We start from the raw sequence: 17449 nt of genomic DNA, 5'->3' as shown, positions 1-17449 counted from the left end.
CTTTAAAATAACAACATTGTTCAGTTATTGAAATTTACCAAACCTTTTGATGATGAACCGAATTTCTCCTCATGATTTTGATTTTAAAGAATAAACACTTTGGGGGGGGGTTTTTCCCCCCAAAGGAAGGAGTGCTTCATTTTTTGAAAAGGTAGACTTTAGGTTGTTTATTTCCACAAAGAGATGGCCATACAGCTGAAAACAAAGAATATATTTTATCAAGAATATGAAAGGTATACTACCAGAACATTGGAAAATACAGTAACAAAAAAAAGAAACATTAAGAATAACAAGGTACCCCCTGTAATACTTCTTCTGCAGTAGAACCAATACTTTGAAAGTTCTTGTTTGTACAGATATTACATGACTAAGTATTTTGATCCTACACAGGGTAAAAAAACAAATACACCTGTACAATCAGACTGGATGCCAGTCTTTTGGCTTCGACTCAAAAACAGTTCCAGACCATGAGACAATTGGCCTCCTCCTTTTTATTGAACCAGTCAGGTCATGTCCATTATTTCCAGAAACCCGTCCTCAGGGACAGATCTAATCCCAGAGTTTTATCTGTCCATCCCAGCCACAGGTGATGACCTTGGAGGTTTCATGTGGATGCCACAGGGCGCTGATGCACACCTTGTCATGAGCCTTGATCCTGTGATAAAGCTTGGTGGTTTTCCAGTCCCAGATGTTCAGCTTTCCATCTGCATCTCCTGACACCACATAACTGGTAGAAAGAAACGTGTTTCATAATTAGCACATGGTTATAAAAAATAAAGAAATAACTTCTATCTTCACTTCAGCAGCCAAAAGGTGGGAGTTGGAATTTTTGGTATTTAATCTAGGCAGGGGTTGCAATGTTGCCATGGATACTGAAAGGAAGTGAGGGCACCTGCTCACAGTCGTGGGTGGTGGGTGAGAAGAGGGACAAAAAAGGGTCTTAATGGGCGTTTTGTGTAAAAATAGGAAGATGTCCTGTGAGCTCTCCTAGCGATAGCTGTATGTTTTTTTTTCACCAAGAGTGCTTCATTACCTGGATGCATTTTAAAGCTCAGGATGAGAAACAGCTTACAGAATACAAGCAAAGATATCTCAATATACTGATCATCTGCACAATGGTGCATTTGGACTCAGTTTTTAATTCACCCATTACACTAATAGCAAATTTTTATTCATAAGTACTGTTTAGTATTTACTAGTGGAATATTCTAAAGCTTTAAGCATCTCTACTTTGTGGTTTCTGTCAGAATAAAACTGCCCTTCAGAGTGACATTGTGAAGGCTTACCTCATGTCTGGGGAGAAGTCCACTTGGCATGCATAGCCAGCTACCATGTGACCCTTGAAGACTTTCTTTTTGTTTAGTCTGAAGCGGTTTTGGGCTCCAAAGATCAAAATCTGGTTGTCCATGGACTGACAGGCGAGCCATTTACCTTAAAAAACAAAACAATAAACCATTGGCCAACTATGCTGCAAAGCACTTGTGCCCTTGATAACACAATACACATTTCTTGCAAAAAAAAAATCAAAGAGAAAACAAAAGCATTTTTGGTTGTTCACATTGAAATTTCAAGGTAATGTTTGAATTCAAATTCAAACGCATATAAACTTTAAAAGTTGTCCCCAAACCTTTTAAATGTATTATTTGCATGATTCTGTACAGCCAAGTGTTTAACAAGCAGACCCTCAGATCTTCAGTGCGGTATTTTGATGACACTGCTAGCATGCGCTAAACCTGACAGTGCAAAAACTGTGATCTGGAGGGACATTAACTAACAGCAGCTACACAGTAAATGGTAGAAACTGCCTCATGGCCAAAATTCTTCAAAACAGCAAAACTGGAAATTTGGATTGAAGTGGACAGCCCTTTGAAAAGGGCATGAACTCATCATTCTGCCATCAGTGAATTGGAAAGATTGAGGCAATTTAGGGAAAAAAAATAAAACGAGGTTTTGCATCAGTGGCTGCTCAGCAGAGATCTGCTTTAGAGAGCATTTCAGCCCCTGACAATCCAACAGTTTCAACATCACTGCACGATGGTGAGAGGCAGTGCTTTAGTGTCAAAGCATTATACAATTCTCCGCACTTTTTAAAAGTGTACATGAGGAAATTACTAATTCGATCTGAGAAAGAAATGTAGTTCTGATATGTGTGTCCTCTTTTTACACCACTTCCAGAAAACTTGTCAGCAAATGTCAAATAGAATAAGTGCAGGAGAATGAAAACAACTTGACCAATTTCAGCAGCGCACTGGAGCCCTGTCTGCTTAGTCAACATGAAAAAGAGATGGGGAAGAGCGGGGGGGGTGTTGTATATATGGTGCCAAGTGGGGCTGGGCGCCATTTAGGCTTGAGAGAAAACTGAATGGTCTCCCACTGAGAGCTCATTCATTATTCACATGCTAAAGATAAACAAACCACGCTGGAACAAATACGAATATTGCCCAAAGGAAGAAGGCAAGTACGAAGAGAACAGGAGGAGAGAAAAAATTTAAAACTGGGGGGGGGAAATGTAGAAAGGAAAAGAACAAATGAGGACAAAAAAAGGTTTTTGTAGGTTGCCTACAGAGATATTACATAAATTACAATGGAGATGTTTCCATGGATACAAAATGGTAGTGTAATATACTTGGGTGGGGGGCAGATTCTCCTCTGCTAGGTTCTGCTCCATGTGTGGGGAAGAGCTTTACACACAGAACACACGCATTCAAGCAGACACACAGGATGAAACTGGGAGCAGTGGAGAGAAGCAGCTCAACCAAGGACAGTCCTGGAAACTAATGACTACCAGCCAAAGTTAATCCTGTACTAACAGGCCAGCTTCAACAAGCTATGCTTCATCTGTTAAATTTTGTGATCATGCGTCTACATCCCTACAACAAGCCCAGGCATGAGGGCTAGAGCACATGTTTATGCTCATATGTTTTGGTTATGTCCCAAATTATCCAATTGCTCATGTCCAATACATAAGAAGTTTTCTAAATTTATTGGAAAATAATAGTTCATTGTTACCCCAAATGCAGCCTTTTGTGGCAGGAAGGTTCATCTTCACAAATGACATCAGATACTTTTTACAACTTGGGGAGGGGAAAAAGATGCACTGCTTAAAAAAGGATCTATTAAATGGTTTTCTGTCTTTGGTGTCAAATATAGAAGCAAAAGATCTGTGATGAATAAGTGGCTTTTAAAATTCATTTTCTTTTCTTTTGTGTGATCTGACTGTTATGCTTTTTTTCTTTTATCCTGTGATCAGAGCACATTTTTGGTTATATGTGATCACTTTTATATTATAAAAACAAATAAATGCCTTGATCAAGAAAAAAAAAATCACAGTGGAAAATATTACTTTGGCTACTTTTGTGGTAATACTTGATCCATGTTGTATCTCCTATTACACTATGCTGCTGGCACCATGTAGTAATAGATTTACTAAATTCTTTCATCAATGGCTGTAGCTCATATCGAAAAAACAAAGATGAAAAATGCCCTTTATTTAGTTTGCACTACAAACGCTACTGCCTGCAATCACAGATAAAATGTTACAATTAAAAAAAAATCCTGAGTAATTTTCAGAAAAATTCTCTTATGAAGTGAGACCACAGCAATAACATTACAAATTTTCTTGATATAATTGTGATTTAATTTTGAGGCTTTTATTGCCCACTCCTATTATGTAATCTAAAATTTGTTAACTGGGTCTAATCAACATAACATTTCCTGGCTGCAGCTTATTTACAGTACAGGTAAGAGTACCATAACCTCGGTAATTGGTAAGAATATGAATGGATATATGGATCTCACAGAGTGATACTGCTCTGAAATCTGGCGGCACTGCATGAAGGCATGGTAAAGGTACTTTACACAAAAAGAAATGTAAAATTCAGCAATTACAAAAAAATTACAGGCTTATAACGGAGTCCTACAACCCTGACCTAAATCTCTACTATCAAAGAAGTAAAAGCTTTGCTCGTGTGGAGAAAGACATCAACAATCAACAATCACATTTTTGCTCCCCATCAGTTTGGAAGGGTTATAAGGCCAAATTGATTTGAAGTCCATAATTCCACAATGAAAAAGTGGAAAACATTACAGTGCCATTAGAAAGAGGGACTGAACAAGTGTGGCTTGCTTGGAAGGGCTGCCCGAAGAAAGACTTGTCTCTAAAATAAACATGGCAGCTGCACTGAGTCCTATGTGTACAAAAGGCCAGCCAGTCGGCAGAACTCACGAACGGAGCCACATCTGCTGAGTAAGATATCAGCATACTGCTGCCGTTTAGCCAATGAGCGGTGAGGCAACCCATTCTCGTGACCTCCTCCATTACACTATGAAAACCCTCTTTTTTACACGACGGTATGCTAACTGACAGTATACAGTCATACAGCTGTTCATCTTAAAAATAAATAGCATTGGGTGCCAGTGTAGCTCACTGATGGAGCAGTCAACAGGTCCTAGGTTTGAGTCCGACCCATGGCCCTGTGTGTCTTCTCTTGTTCCCTCGCCCCACTTCCCTGTCTAATCTTACTGCTCCAGTGTCCAAAAGGCAAAATTGCTCAAATATTAAACATTTGTTTTGACATCAAATGTACACAGTTTAAGTCACTCAAGTGTCCAAATATTTCTGTTATCCAACAGTTAATGCATTATCTGTGACGATTAAACAGCCAGAGCTAAACACAGAACTGGAAACACAGACAGCTGACATGTATTGATAGAAAATCTGGATCTCGTGGCAAGCAGAAATCTCCACGTACAACAAACTTACTACACTGAGAATATCTGTTTTTCCCACCTTGCCTGAGCGATGGCAAATCTCAGAAGGTGTGACTCTACTTCAGTGTGGTAATGCAGGTTTTACTCCCTCAAGTCGCCTGTCCTTGACTGTGTTTATGAGTGTTTGGCCATGATTAGTTTACTTACCATTGGGGGAGAGAGTCACAGCTGGCATGGAGTGCATACTGGGCTCAGCAATGTACTTAAAGTCCACAGGGATGTCCCTGAAAAAGGCACAAAACACTGTGAGTACACTTGAAGACGGGTTAAACAGTGGATGAGAACAACGTGAGAAGGCCCTTAGCAATAACAGCTCTATGGGAAAACATCGACAGAGCTGTTGTTTGTTTGACATTGAAGGTGCTTATGCCAGCTCAAAACTGCTTATTTACTAGAGAGAGAAGAGCTGTGGTGGAGGTAAAGAAGGAAAAAAAAACAGGCTGTATCACCATTAGTGCTACAGTAAATAAATAAATCTTGTAAATAATGTGAAAGATGCTTTTGATGCTGCACCAGCCACCAATTATTTATGAAACCCTCCTTTGCTCCTTCACCCGGCCTCGCTGTTCTTTTATGCTCTGCTATGTCTCTCTGCTTTGGGAGAAACAGCAAACTTGGCTATTTGATCTTAACTTGTCTGAAGAAGATCATTCAAATGTACAGTGCATGTATGTGTGTCTGTCAGGATGACAGCGTGCCAATTTGCTGAGACTTGCTGTAAAATAAAGCAAAGTCCTAAACTCAACTTGCCATCAGCTTTACTAAAACCACGTCCTTGTTTCTTTCTGTGACGAGTGACAGCTGGGGCTGCACGACCGTCACACGGTCAGAGATTAAGGAGCTTCTGTGTTTGTTCAAGCCAGAATCTGCAGTCAAGCCAAACTAAACTCCATAACTAAGAACCCACACTTTGTTTTTAGACACACTACTTCAGTGGGTCTGAAATTAAGATTTCTATAATATAATTTATCTCATTATATGTGCTAATTTGAAACGAAGGATGGTTTCACAAAACAAGCACTGACAGATTTAATTCATTTATTCATTTGTTTCCTTTTCAAATTATTCTAAGAACATTCCGATTTGGGAGTTTTATTAAGCTGAGATAAATCGATCGCTTCTAAAAAAGCAGGCTTTTTAAGAAATCAAGTTCTGGGGAGGTTTAGCAGTTCTTTGACCATCCTGAGTGATTCCTACAATATGCTTCCACAGTCTCCACCACTTATCTCCCGCTATCCTTTTCCTTCTCATTTTATTATCATTCCAAGTGTCCCCGTGGGCTTCATCGCTCTCTACATGATGTCTTTATGATCAAGAGTTAATTCCCCTTGTTTTGTGCAGTTTGGTACATTTCGAATCAATTGTAATCCTCCTGGAAAGCATTCACAGACTCTCCTGATGACAAACCTATGCTATAGATAAAGTAGTCAATCCTGGGAACACTATGTGTGAGAACGTGGACAGAATTTAAATTGCGTGTAGGCGTTTTCACTATGACGCGAATGGCTTGTGGATTTGCTGCCTCGCAGTCTATTCTGCGTGCTCTCAACATGCCCCTCTCTGCTAGACGCCGCTTCTATTCTTGCAACATGAGACTATTCTTGTAAATTCAGCCTAATGCAGCTCTCACAGGGAGAGTGGGGCAGGGGGACTAGAGCCAGGTGGTATCCATGGGAGAAAGCGGGACCGTCAAGTCACTTTTTGGCCTGACATACCACTTGCCCGCTTACTCCCACGCTGCACTAAAAAAAAAGCTCATGGGAGCCCGAAGTTTGCCCAAAGCAGACTCTTAGGATTTAATTCTTTAGCTTGTTGTTGTTGTTGTGTTTATCTTTAATTCTGTCTTTCACATTGACTTAAAGTGTGCAAAAAACTTTTTTAAGCAGATAATCCATCTCACAAGCTCATGAGGAAGTTTTGACAATTAAACCAAACTAAATACAAATGGCTGCCCTTGATACAAAACCTCCCCTTGAAGCATTCCATGGAAAGCTCTGTTTATCTGGTGGTTTTTAAATATTTATTATCTATAAACAGCAAATAGCTGAGTTTGTTTACCATGACAGGGCACCCCAGACAGTGTACAAGCCCTTCCCGGTGGTCTTTTGGTTGTCCAAACAATTATAAACAGCAGGATATGGACATTTTTAATTTTGTTATTAAAATTCATGTTCGCGTTTTCTTTCACCATCCCCAAAAGTGGGATTTAAACCTTCCAGTCATCCCAACACATACACATTACAAATCATTTCATTCACATCGTTTTAGTTAGTTACACTCGTATATAAAAGGAATCTCGTAAAACACTATAATCTGTATCCTGCTCATCACAGAAGAACAATAATATATAAAAGCACTTGATGTGCCCAAGGTGCATCTTAACAAGCCTATAACAAAGTTAAAAAAATACAATCCAGAGCTAATACTTGCACAGCTCAAAATTACACTGAATACCCAGCTGTCTGTAACTCCTGATTGTTTCGTTTTTTAATTATAGTCCACACTGGTTCACTTCCTTCTTGCTTTACATTCATATTGTTGATTGATTTCTCCAAGCCAATATCAGCTACAGTCTTCTGTTATTAAACGCAGAGCATTAGGGAGGAGGATTACATGACTTGCTTGGAAGAACGGCAGCAACAACTACAGCGGCACTCTCAAGTTTCAACTATGGCATAAGCAGTTCAGGCTGCACTCGGCACTTACCACTCCCAAACTCGAAGACTCTTGTCGTCTGATGTGCTGACAAACCGACGGTTCTCGTCAACAAAGGTGATGGTGTTGACGGCGCCCAGGTGACGATCGTACTCCTGAACCACCTCGCCTGTCCTGATGTCCCACTTTTAGAGACACAAAGAGGCACAGACAGCACAGCAGACAGAAGGGAGGTAAACAAATGTATCCCATGAGTCGAAAAGTGGAGTACTAAAATGAATTCACAATCCCTCCAACACTTGTTCCACTGCGCCTTGCTATATTCGCATGGAGTGATGATTACCAAAATAAATACAGCTCGTCTCAATCGCACTGCAAAAACAGAGAATATGGCTCACTGTGGGAGACTCCCTATGAGAGCAGCTATAAACTGTACCGATGTTATGAACCTTTTAAATTGCCTTAATGTAATCACAGCGATTAGCAATCAAACAGACTTTAGTCCTAAAAATTAATATTTTGAGAGAAAACAGCATGTACAAATTAAAATATAAAAGGCAACCACACAGAAACCCCTCCAGGGACAGCAAACAAATAAATAAATAAAATGAAGCTCGTCTGTTCGGATGGCTTTCACACCAAGTTCCATTTTTTCCCCACCCTTGGGGTGAACAGCCATCTGTTCTCATAACCCGAAAAGGGGACCTGCATGATTTAACGCTAACCCTGATTATTGTGCCAGATTGTGACTGACAATTACAACTCAACATTTTTTCCCCTATTAGCTAATCTCCCAGAATTAAAATGTCTTTCTAGAGATTTCCAAACATCCATTGCTCTGAAATGTCGAAAATAAAAACTATATCACACTTGAGCTGTCCTTTCAGCATGTTGAGAGGTTCGCATGACTCGTTCTAAAAACGTGATAGTGTATTTATAGATTTCCTACTTTTATCACATATTGTTCTCTTTCCTTCGCCTCTTGTTTACCCTAATGCTTCTTGTGATTAATGAGTTGCTCTAGTCCTGTCAGCCACTGAACCTCTTACAACTCCCACACAACTACACACACTAGCGCTGGAGGATGAGACAGGAGTATATTTCACGGTCCTGCGGGCACAGGGAGTAAACAGAGAAATTCATGTGTGCAACCTGCTTGGCCAACATGATCGACTTTTCTTGCGGTGGAAGAAATGGTCAGCTTTACCTGAACAATCTTCTTATCTGACATGCCAGCCACAAGAAGGTTCTGTTTGTCCTCATCTGGGTTGAACTTCACACAGTATGGTACCTTCCTGTTGGTGAAGTGGGAGATACACTGGCCTGTGGTGGGAAGCAAATTGAAAGTCAGAGCTCCAGAATAATCCACAGTGGCTCCCTCACAAAGGCACACTGAAGTTGCTTTAAAATTTAAGGACACACTCTACAACTTTCAATGCTGTATGCTCCATATCCCTGCAGGTGGTGACAACTCAGCTGTAACACACAAAAATTTCCTAGTGTTCATTCGGTAAAGGTGAATCATCACAGGGATGATGCTCCAACTACTGCTACAACCAAGGAAACAGGAAATTGAAATGACTGAAAACACTGAGAGGCACTTGTATGCTAAAATAGCACGCTTTTTATATTACTGCTATAATATAGGAAGAAACAATCCCCAGAAAAACAAAACACAACAACTAGTTGTGTGAAAAAAGTAAGCAATGCTTTTCATTTGACAAATCTAACTCAAGCAAATCAACTTTTAGGAGAAGTATTTGGATGATGTGTCCTCCACTGATATCAACAAGTGGGGGATTTAATGCTTTTCTGCCCTCTGCTGGAGCGGCACTCTTGAGCTGAAAGGGGTAAAAATGTGACAGATGAGCCAAGTGGGTTCTTTTTTAAAGGGAAACCATGGGCCCAACTTCTAGAGGGAGCACAGACTGACACAGATCGAGCAGATCAACTAAAATTTGGTTTTACTAGCAGACTTCACCTCCACAATAAAGGTGTGTTAGACATCATGTCATTCATCCTAATTGATCTATTATGTTAACCGGGTATAACCATTTTTAAATCAGTTAACCTGTAAATTATTTTTTTTGCATCCGATATAAATTACTGAAAGAAAAAAGAAATCCAAATCCTGGATTACAGTATTGGTAGTTTTGCTTAAAAAAAATTAAATGATTAATTATTAAAATCTCTGTTGATTAATTGGTTTTAGCGTTAGTGATAAAATTCATGTGATCTTGGACTGAAAACAAGTTTATATTACTAAAAAGTTCGTGCAGAGAAAATATTTATCATCTAGGAATATATATGGTTAATTAAATCATTCATCTTCAAGATAATCATTTATATATTTCTCTATTTAATTATTTCTTTGAAGTTTTATTGATTTGGTCACTTTAAGATTTAAAAAGGAGCCGTACGCCTACATAAAGAACGTATTGCTGTCAGTGGCCCACGTACCTGTCTCAGAGTCCCACAGTTTAATGTAGCGGTCATATGCAGCGCTGAGGAACTGGGTCCCGGTGTTGTTGAAACAAATGTCTCGCACTGCTTTGCTGTGACCTAACACAGACACAGATCACACATATATTACAGACAAATAAATACATCCTCTAAAATTCATTTTCCTGCATTCCCCAATCTTGTTACCAAGAATCCCCCAGCTGTCCTCCTTTGAAAGCAAAATCATTTGAGAAATATGAAATTTGGTTAAGGGGAATAAAAGATGCTGAATAAAGGAATTAAAAAAGGGAGATGAATAAAGGAAGATGAAGTGGAATCTGGGAAAATGGAGGAAACGGAATCTTAAAATGAGCCTGTAAAACAGGGTGGTGAAAAAAGACACACCTTCTTATTGTCTCCTAATATCAGTCTATGTAATCCTTTGGGTTTTCCCCCTCATACAGTAGAGGTGATGAGAGGTCCCTGTGGGCCTCATGCAAGCAAAGGCTTACCACATTGAAAAAGTCTTTAAGCAGGGCTGTACTGTTTTTACAGCATTAACGGAGCCCACTGAGGCCACACAGACTGCAATTAAAACTACGGAAACAGGCGCACACAACCAAGCAAGTGCTGATCACTGCTTAGTTTGGTAGACATTACAAACAACATCACCTTATAAACAGCTATGTGCAAATTCCTCTAGAAAATTAAAAAAAAAAACACAAAAAACCCCAGAAATATTTCTTTAAGCTGTTGGAGAAAATATGAATATGAATATCAGTCTGAGGGTTCTGTCCACAAGGCATAGCCAATAACTCTAACACACATCATATTTAGCTCTGCTGTTTCTCCTACTCACTACTTTCTAAGCTAGTCAATCTCTGTCAGTTTATTCACTCCTAAACTGTGTTCTCTCCTTCTGTATCTTCTCGTGTCTTGTGCCCTCCCTTGCCCCTCATTCCCCCCGGCCTCTGAGCTGCTGAATTATGCATATTCAGTGAAGGAGCTGACAAGCAGAACCACAGCTGCAAACAATCTCTATTCTGACAGCGTGCCATCTCTGGAAAGAGTGTAAGAGAGTCCTGCATGCATTAGCCTAACCTGCCCCCAGACTCCAAATACGCATATATCTGTATATTAAAAAAATAAATAAAAAATCCCAAATCCCCCCGCGCTCTGTCAGCGGTCAGCAGACATGTCATTAGTCCTCCAGTAATGCTGAGCTCACAATGTGTCACTGCTTTGTATTTCCCAAAAGGCTGAGCGCACTTCATACCTTGACCATATTTTAATGTCAGCATCTTTGCTGATGATCCATTATTATTTATAAAAGGATTTACTTGAATAAACGACACAATTCAATTTTATACAGCGAATTATTAACCGACACCAACACTTATCATGTACCACATCATTATGATAGATGATGTAGGATGAGCATTTTGCACACTTACCAATAAAAGTCCGAAGACACCTCCTTTCACCATACACCTCCCACAGCTGTGAAGACGAGAGCACAGTTACAAAAGAGAAAAAAACTTATTTATACTTTGTCGTATTTAAAATACGGGGTAACAGGCTACTTTATTGCTACAGAGATTATTACACAATCATAAAGATCACATCTTAGATAAATGTGTATACACCCCCACCCCCCTTTTCTCCAGAAACCTTATTAGCTTATTTACCTTGATCTTGCAGTCCATGGAGCAGGAGAGCAGCAGATGACCAGAGTTTGGAAACAATCGGATTGCACTGACACCCTAGAACATACACGGGATGAGAAATTTATATTTAACCAAGACTCTTTATTTTGAGTATCCCAGTCACTGTTACAGCTTATGGCTGATTTACAGTAAAAGCAAGCTGTTTTGTAAATTTTGATATTGTGCTTATCTGTTTTCTGGGGGTCTTTTTCTGTTTTGTTTGGGGGTTTTTTTACTCTTGGCTGAAGCACAGAAAAATATTCTAGCAGAAGGAAAATGCTGCAATGTATATCATATAAATGTGACTTGAAATCACAAAGCCATGGCCAGGCTATTGCTATTCAAAGATTTTTAAGTTGGACACACCGGCCAAAACAATAATGCATGCAGGACAGCATGTGTGCAGACTCTTTATTATCATCTTAATTCTGTAATAGTTATCGAAAATATCCATGATTTTCTGCAACATACCAAAGTTTCAAAGTGTCACAAAACTTTGGTGACACCACGAGCCACTCTCCAACTATTATCTCAACATCAGCACTTCCACACACTTATCCTTTTCAAATTTCTTTGTATTCAAATTAGACTCTGAAGTCTGTAACTTTCTGCACAAAGCAGAAAGGAGCCAATTTAAAACTTGAGTGATTTCCTCTCCCTGAAGCGCACTGGCAGATCAGACACTTGAATCACATCTTTCTTGGAATAACCCAGTGTTTGCCTTTATATGTGAATTATAAAGACATGGCTTTGAATCAAACAAAATAATCTCAGATATGTCGGTGCGAAGCAGCTGGTATATGCCCGTGTTATCACCGTGTTCAGAAATACCTACAAGGTTTTATGGATTTTCTCAGACATTTTACAAGGATTGGATAATGAAATATGTATACACAAATGCCCATGTTTCACTGCTCTCAAAATCATTAAAACAAATACTTTTAGAACTTTTTTCCCCCGCCTCAAACTGACCTTGGTGTGTCCAGACCAGACATGAATCTGTTTCTTTGGCAGGTAACATTTGTCTGGAGCATCCGCAGAACGCAGATTGATGCCCACATCCTGTGGGACATGAAGGTACGACCTGCCCTGGTAATCATACATGTCTTTAACTGTGGGAGAGAACAAAAGAAACAGACAAAATGTGATGTAAAAGAATCCTGCAGTATTTGGATCTATGCCGGACAAAGGAACTACCTGACATATTAAGTACTTGAGAACAGAAATGAGTAAACTTTGTGAAATATCTTTACGACCTGTTCCCAAAAAGGTTGATACTGTTCATCTGGACGTAGCGTTTTCAGTGGGAGAAACGTTTCGTCACTCATCCAAGCGACTTCTTCAGTCTCAGCTGACTTCAGGTTTCCCCAGTCTTATAAACAGTACATTTGCACAATGACTGAAACTAGCACCACTGAGGCAACAATGGGCTGTGAGGTCAGTTCCTTGATCATTAATATGCAAATTGTCATGACCATTGATCAACAACCACTGATCAAAGCTCATTGATCATTGATCAAAGACCGCTGATCAATGGCCATGAATACTATTCACAGAGAGTTGGGGAATGGCTGCAATCACAGCATTGTAAGATGGCGAAAGATGTACCCTTAGGCGCCCTCCTCGATTCAGAGATGGTCTTTCCGTTTTCACGTAAATGGCCTCCTTGACTCCGCGCTCAAACCAGCGTTCCTCCCAGTTCCTCCCTGGCAATTCTCCCAACATTTCACAGCGTACACTACATTACTCTGTTTATGTTGGGGGACCCGATCCTTTGGGCGGACCAATTTTTTATCAAAGCGCGGTGTGGGGTTTAAAAGCCACAGAGATGCGGTGTTTAGAAAAAATACCTCTCAACTGTTCTGATAGTCCTGACATATAAGGACTCACAGAAACTTTGAGACGTTATGGGTGACTGAGTTGGTCCTACAGACAAATGGTCTTAAAGGTACACCCTTCAGTAAACCATACAGACTTGGTGTAGATTTCCGTGGGTAAAGCCTGTGGTATGAGGTCCAGTCAGTGGACTCGTTTCAGTCATTGTGCAAATGTACTGTTTATAAGGTTGGGGAAACCTGCAGTCAGCTGAGACTGAAGAAATCACTTGGATGTAGGGCTGTGCGATATGACCAAAATCTCATATCCCGATATAAGACATCTATCGTCCCAATAACGATATAAATCACAAAAATTTAACATTTTCTGTAAATTCTGTGAATCTCGAGCAGCTCGTCTTGCGTGAAGCGTTTCCAGCTGCGCGTCCTGTAGCTGGAGTCGAGTGTTTTAACTGATGCATGAAACAATGCATTTTTAGACATAAGTTGTAAAGGCCGCCGTTTTCTTTGTGAGTATTTATTACACGGCGTGCTGCGGGGAAAAGCCTGTTCTAATGTTTGAGTCTAAGGTTTATCTTTTAGCACCTGGCGGCTCTTTTTTACTTCTCATCCGTAAACACTCTGCATACTCTTTCACGTGATTCAGTTTATTTTGAAAAGTCTCAACAGGATCTTGAGCTTTATTGTGAAAGGTTTATGTGGAAGATAAACAAGCGGACACACGATGGTTTTACCGTCATTATTGCTAACGACAACACATAAAAACAGGCGCTTGTCCGTCCATAGTGTGGTTATATTAAATATAAGAGAAAGAGAGAAAGAAGAAATTAATATAGCCACTACAGTGACCATCAAAATGATGAAAAAATATTGCCGTAAACAGTTTATTTTGTGACACCACGAAACAAACAATAGTGTAAAATGAAACGATAGACGTTTTTATATCGTCATCCGATCTATATCGTTATATCGAACAGCCCTACTTGGACGAGTGCCGAAATGTTTCTCCCACTGAAAACGCTACGTCCAGATGAACAGAATCAACTATTTGGAATTTACTTACCTGGATGATTGAGCATGCATCAAGACATTTATGACCTGTTGTTTCTGTATGCTGTTTATAACAGCACAAAATATAATTTCAAAAATAAATAAATAAATAGGCTCGTTTAGGCTACATTTTCAATCATGTCTCTAATTGCCACAGCCGATCAAAATTAACAAAAAAGTCAGTACCATGGAGAATAGTCTTCTCTTCTGAAGGAGCATCATCCTCATTCCTTCCCTTCTTCTGCCTCTTGGCTGTAATTTCATCCAGCTCCTTCTGCTCATCCTGTACAATAACAATAATCACAACCAGGGGATTACTTCACACTTACTGCCTTTTATATAATTATGAAAACAAATACAGCGAACTGAAATGGATTTCATCTAAGATGTAAAAAGGAAATGTGAGTAATAATCAGCATTTGGCCAGTTGTGCATGTCATCTATTAAAGTCTAGTACACAACTACATAACTTAAACAAAATATGTTCCATTGCATCACCTGCACTATGGAAGATTAAAAAAATTTGTCTTTAGAGGACGTTAACTGCATTATGGCAAAATATATGAATATAAATAAAGTATTTAAAAAATGCCTTTCAGGATAACAAATAGATTAATCACACGGAGAAGCAGTCAAAATTACCTCTGTTGGTTTGGCCACATCTTTCTCATCTGCATATTTTGCCCATGGTCCAAGGTAATTGTCAATTTCTCCTGCATCTCCACCTTTGACCTTTTTCCTCTTCTGTGACTTCTTCAGACCGCTCTCAAACACAGTCAGACCTGTAGGAGAAGCCATATGGTACTAGAATCACAAACTTCCCCTAAACTAAATAACTGAAAAGCTTTTTGAACATATCAGTAGATCTTAACACTCAAACATATTGAATATAAATAATATTTACCTTTATGTTTCTCAGCCTCTTCCACTGCACCAATGTAGGTATTAGAGGATGACTCGTGTGTATCAACAGATGGATCTAAAGCATAACCTTTAAGCAAAGAAGGGAGAATTGTAAAGTCATTAAAATTTAAACAGCATCAATACACTGCATCATCCAAACCCAAATCACTAGGCTTACCATATGAGGAGAAAGTCCTCCTTTGCTGTTCAAACATAAAATCATTGACGTGAGCAGGTTCTGCATAGCCAGATAACATGTTCCTGGGGGCAGCCATCTGCTGGCTTTTAAAAGGGTTCATTGGGCCAAACTATGAAGAAAAAAAATATAAAATCATTAGCAATGCTACAGATAAACTTCTGTGGATCCTCATAAAAAACTAATTTATTTTTTCACAAGCCCTCTCATACATGTAGATCTTAAAAAAACAAAAAAAAAACCACAACATCAATAACAACTGATACAGTGATCAATGTACCAGCAGTTAGACTGATAGGCTGCAGGAGCAATTAAGAGCAATTACCGTAAGCAGCCTTAAGTATCTGTTTTACAAAAAAAAAAAAAAAAATCAATGAATAACATAAAATACTCAGGTTAGGGACACTGCAGTGGTATGACAACAATCATGAATAATTTAACATTAATAACCATTAACAGCAATAAATACTCTGATTCATAAACTTAAAAATCACTCCCATCTGGTCACAATTTGAAACAAAATAACCATAAGAAGGTAAACAATAATTTACTTGTTTACCTTCTTATATGATTTTATTCTGATACTGACAAATTCTGGCAAATCTTCTGCAAAACCTACCCTAAAAAAAGTAAGTACACATTCATGTTACTAGTTTGGGTTGCAGTGCAACTGAAATGTTGCAGGGGGTCTTGAAACAGGCAGGAATCGGACAAAAATCTTGCATTGAAGTGATTCTGCACATAAGATGGTCAAGGCTTTCAGCAAACTATTTTTTTAAAGTTATTTCTGACAATAATACAATACATTCTAAGGGCAAGGCTAATTTACCTTTTCCATATTAGAATATTATGTCAGTTGATGAAATGTCTTTTAAGGATGAATAATTGAAATAACTTTCTAATTTCTCTGTCATGTTGCTCATATATGTATCACCTTTATCGTTTAGTGCCGTTTAAAAATAATTAAATATATGTATTTCACACAACTGCATAACAAAGTGATCAAATGCCACTCATGTTATATTATCAGTTAACTAACTATATGTGTAACCCAGCTCACAAATATTCAGACTTACCTCGGGTGCAAACATGGTTTCATATGTTGGGTTATAAGTGACTTCTTTCAGAGCAGGGTCCAGGTGTATGCCCGTCTCAACAGCCTCCTAAAATCGGGATTCGAACAATGAGCAAACGAGCTTCTTGATAAAGGAGACATGCTCTAGGTTGGTAATTCGCATGTTTTGTTTTACACAAGCACACGTTAACTAGTACAGTGTAAGATACATGTAGTTGGACCTTAAGTTACACAGAGCTCAATCAGTGTGTATTTTTTTTAGAATTAGCTCAGGAGTAATTCCGCAAAGATTACAACACACTTTGCGGAATCTTTCCCGCTTAGTACTACTAGAACAAATCTGTAATTTTAGAGAATAAATAACTTCTAATTACAACACCACCTTTCCACAGTAATTTGAATAACCTTTATTATTATCAGCATAACAAGTAAGTAAGCCAGAGTTACTCCCAATAATCTAATTATAAAGTGAGGTTAACGTTAGCTGCTTAGCTTAGCTTACCTTGACAGCGACCTCAGGGGCGGAATTTAAAACAGCCAGAGACATACTGCTCTCTGACTGCAACGGTTTAAGGTGAGCCGTAGCGTCCGTATCGACTGGGTTCACTTTTTCAACACTTGTATTAGATTCAGACTCATTTTCTGAATCGGAATCACTGCCGTATGAAACGAGGGAAGCTATGGCGGCAGACATCTTGGATGTTGTGAATGTGGCGGAAGCAGAAGGGCGGTACTTCCGTTATAGAAATGAAGAAAGAATTTATAGATAATTTATTATTCTCTAGGATTGAGAATTTAAAGAACTATAGCATTGAAT

The 17449-nt window shown here is 39.0% G+C and overlaps 1 protein-coding gene across 1 annotated transcript; it reads right to left on the bottom strand.

The window, feature by feature from the left end:
* Positions 1 to 139: 139 nt before the first annotated feature.
* cdc40 (cell division cycle 40 homolog (S. cerevisiae)) lies at positions 140 to 17352 on the bottom strand. Its single transcript, XM_085381567.1, has 15 exons — positions 17135 to 17352; positions 16634 to 16720; positions 15540 to 15669; positions 15363 to 15449; positions 15101 to 15240; positions 14645 to 14741; positions 12546 to 12685; positions 11556 to 11630; positions 11322 to 11367; positions 9886 to 9987; positions 8633 to 8748; positions 7477 to 7610; positions 4918 to 4994; positions 1287 to 1431; positions 140 to 727 (listed from the first exon to the last, which is right to left on the bottom strand). The coding sequence occupies exons 1-15, from the start codon at positions 17324 to 17326 to the stop codon at positions 550 to 552; spliced, it is 1746 nt and encodes a 581-aa protein (XP_085237693.1). The 5' UTR covers positions 17327 to 17352; the 3' UTR covers positions 140 to 549.
* Between the last annotated feature and the right edge of the window lie 97 nt (positions 17353 to 17449).

Source organism: Rhamphochromis longiceps, linkage group LG15 (assembly GCF_057381845.1).
Source record: "Rhamphochromis longiceps isolate RC_006_pf linkage group LG15, R_longiceps_female_GT1.1, whole genome shotgun sequence".
Lineage (NCBI taxonomy): Eukaryota > Metazoa > Chordata > Actinopteri > Cichliformes > Cichlidae > Rhamphochromis > Rhamphochromis longiceps.
Note: the sequence above shows the minus strand (reverse complement) of the source record. Positions and strands in the feature narration are given on the sequence as shown.

Coding starts and splice junctions, on each gene's coding strand:
- cdc40 (XM_085381567.1), bottom strand. CDS start 17,326: ATGTCTGCCGCCATAGCTTCCCTCGTTTCATACGGCAGTGATTCCGAT. Junction 15,670..16,633: donor AAACCATGTTTGCACCCGAG/GTAAGTCTGAAT, acceptor TTTTCTTCATAG/TTTGGCCCAATGAACCCTTT. Junction 14,742..15,100: donor ATGTGGCCAAACCAACAGAG/GTAATTTTGACT, acceptor GTTATTGTACAG/GATGAGCAGAAGGAGCTGGA.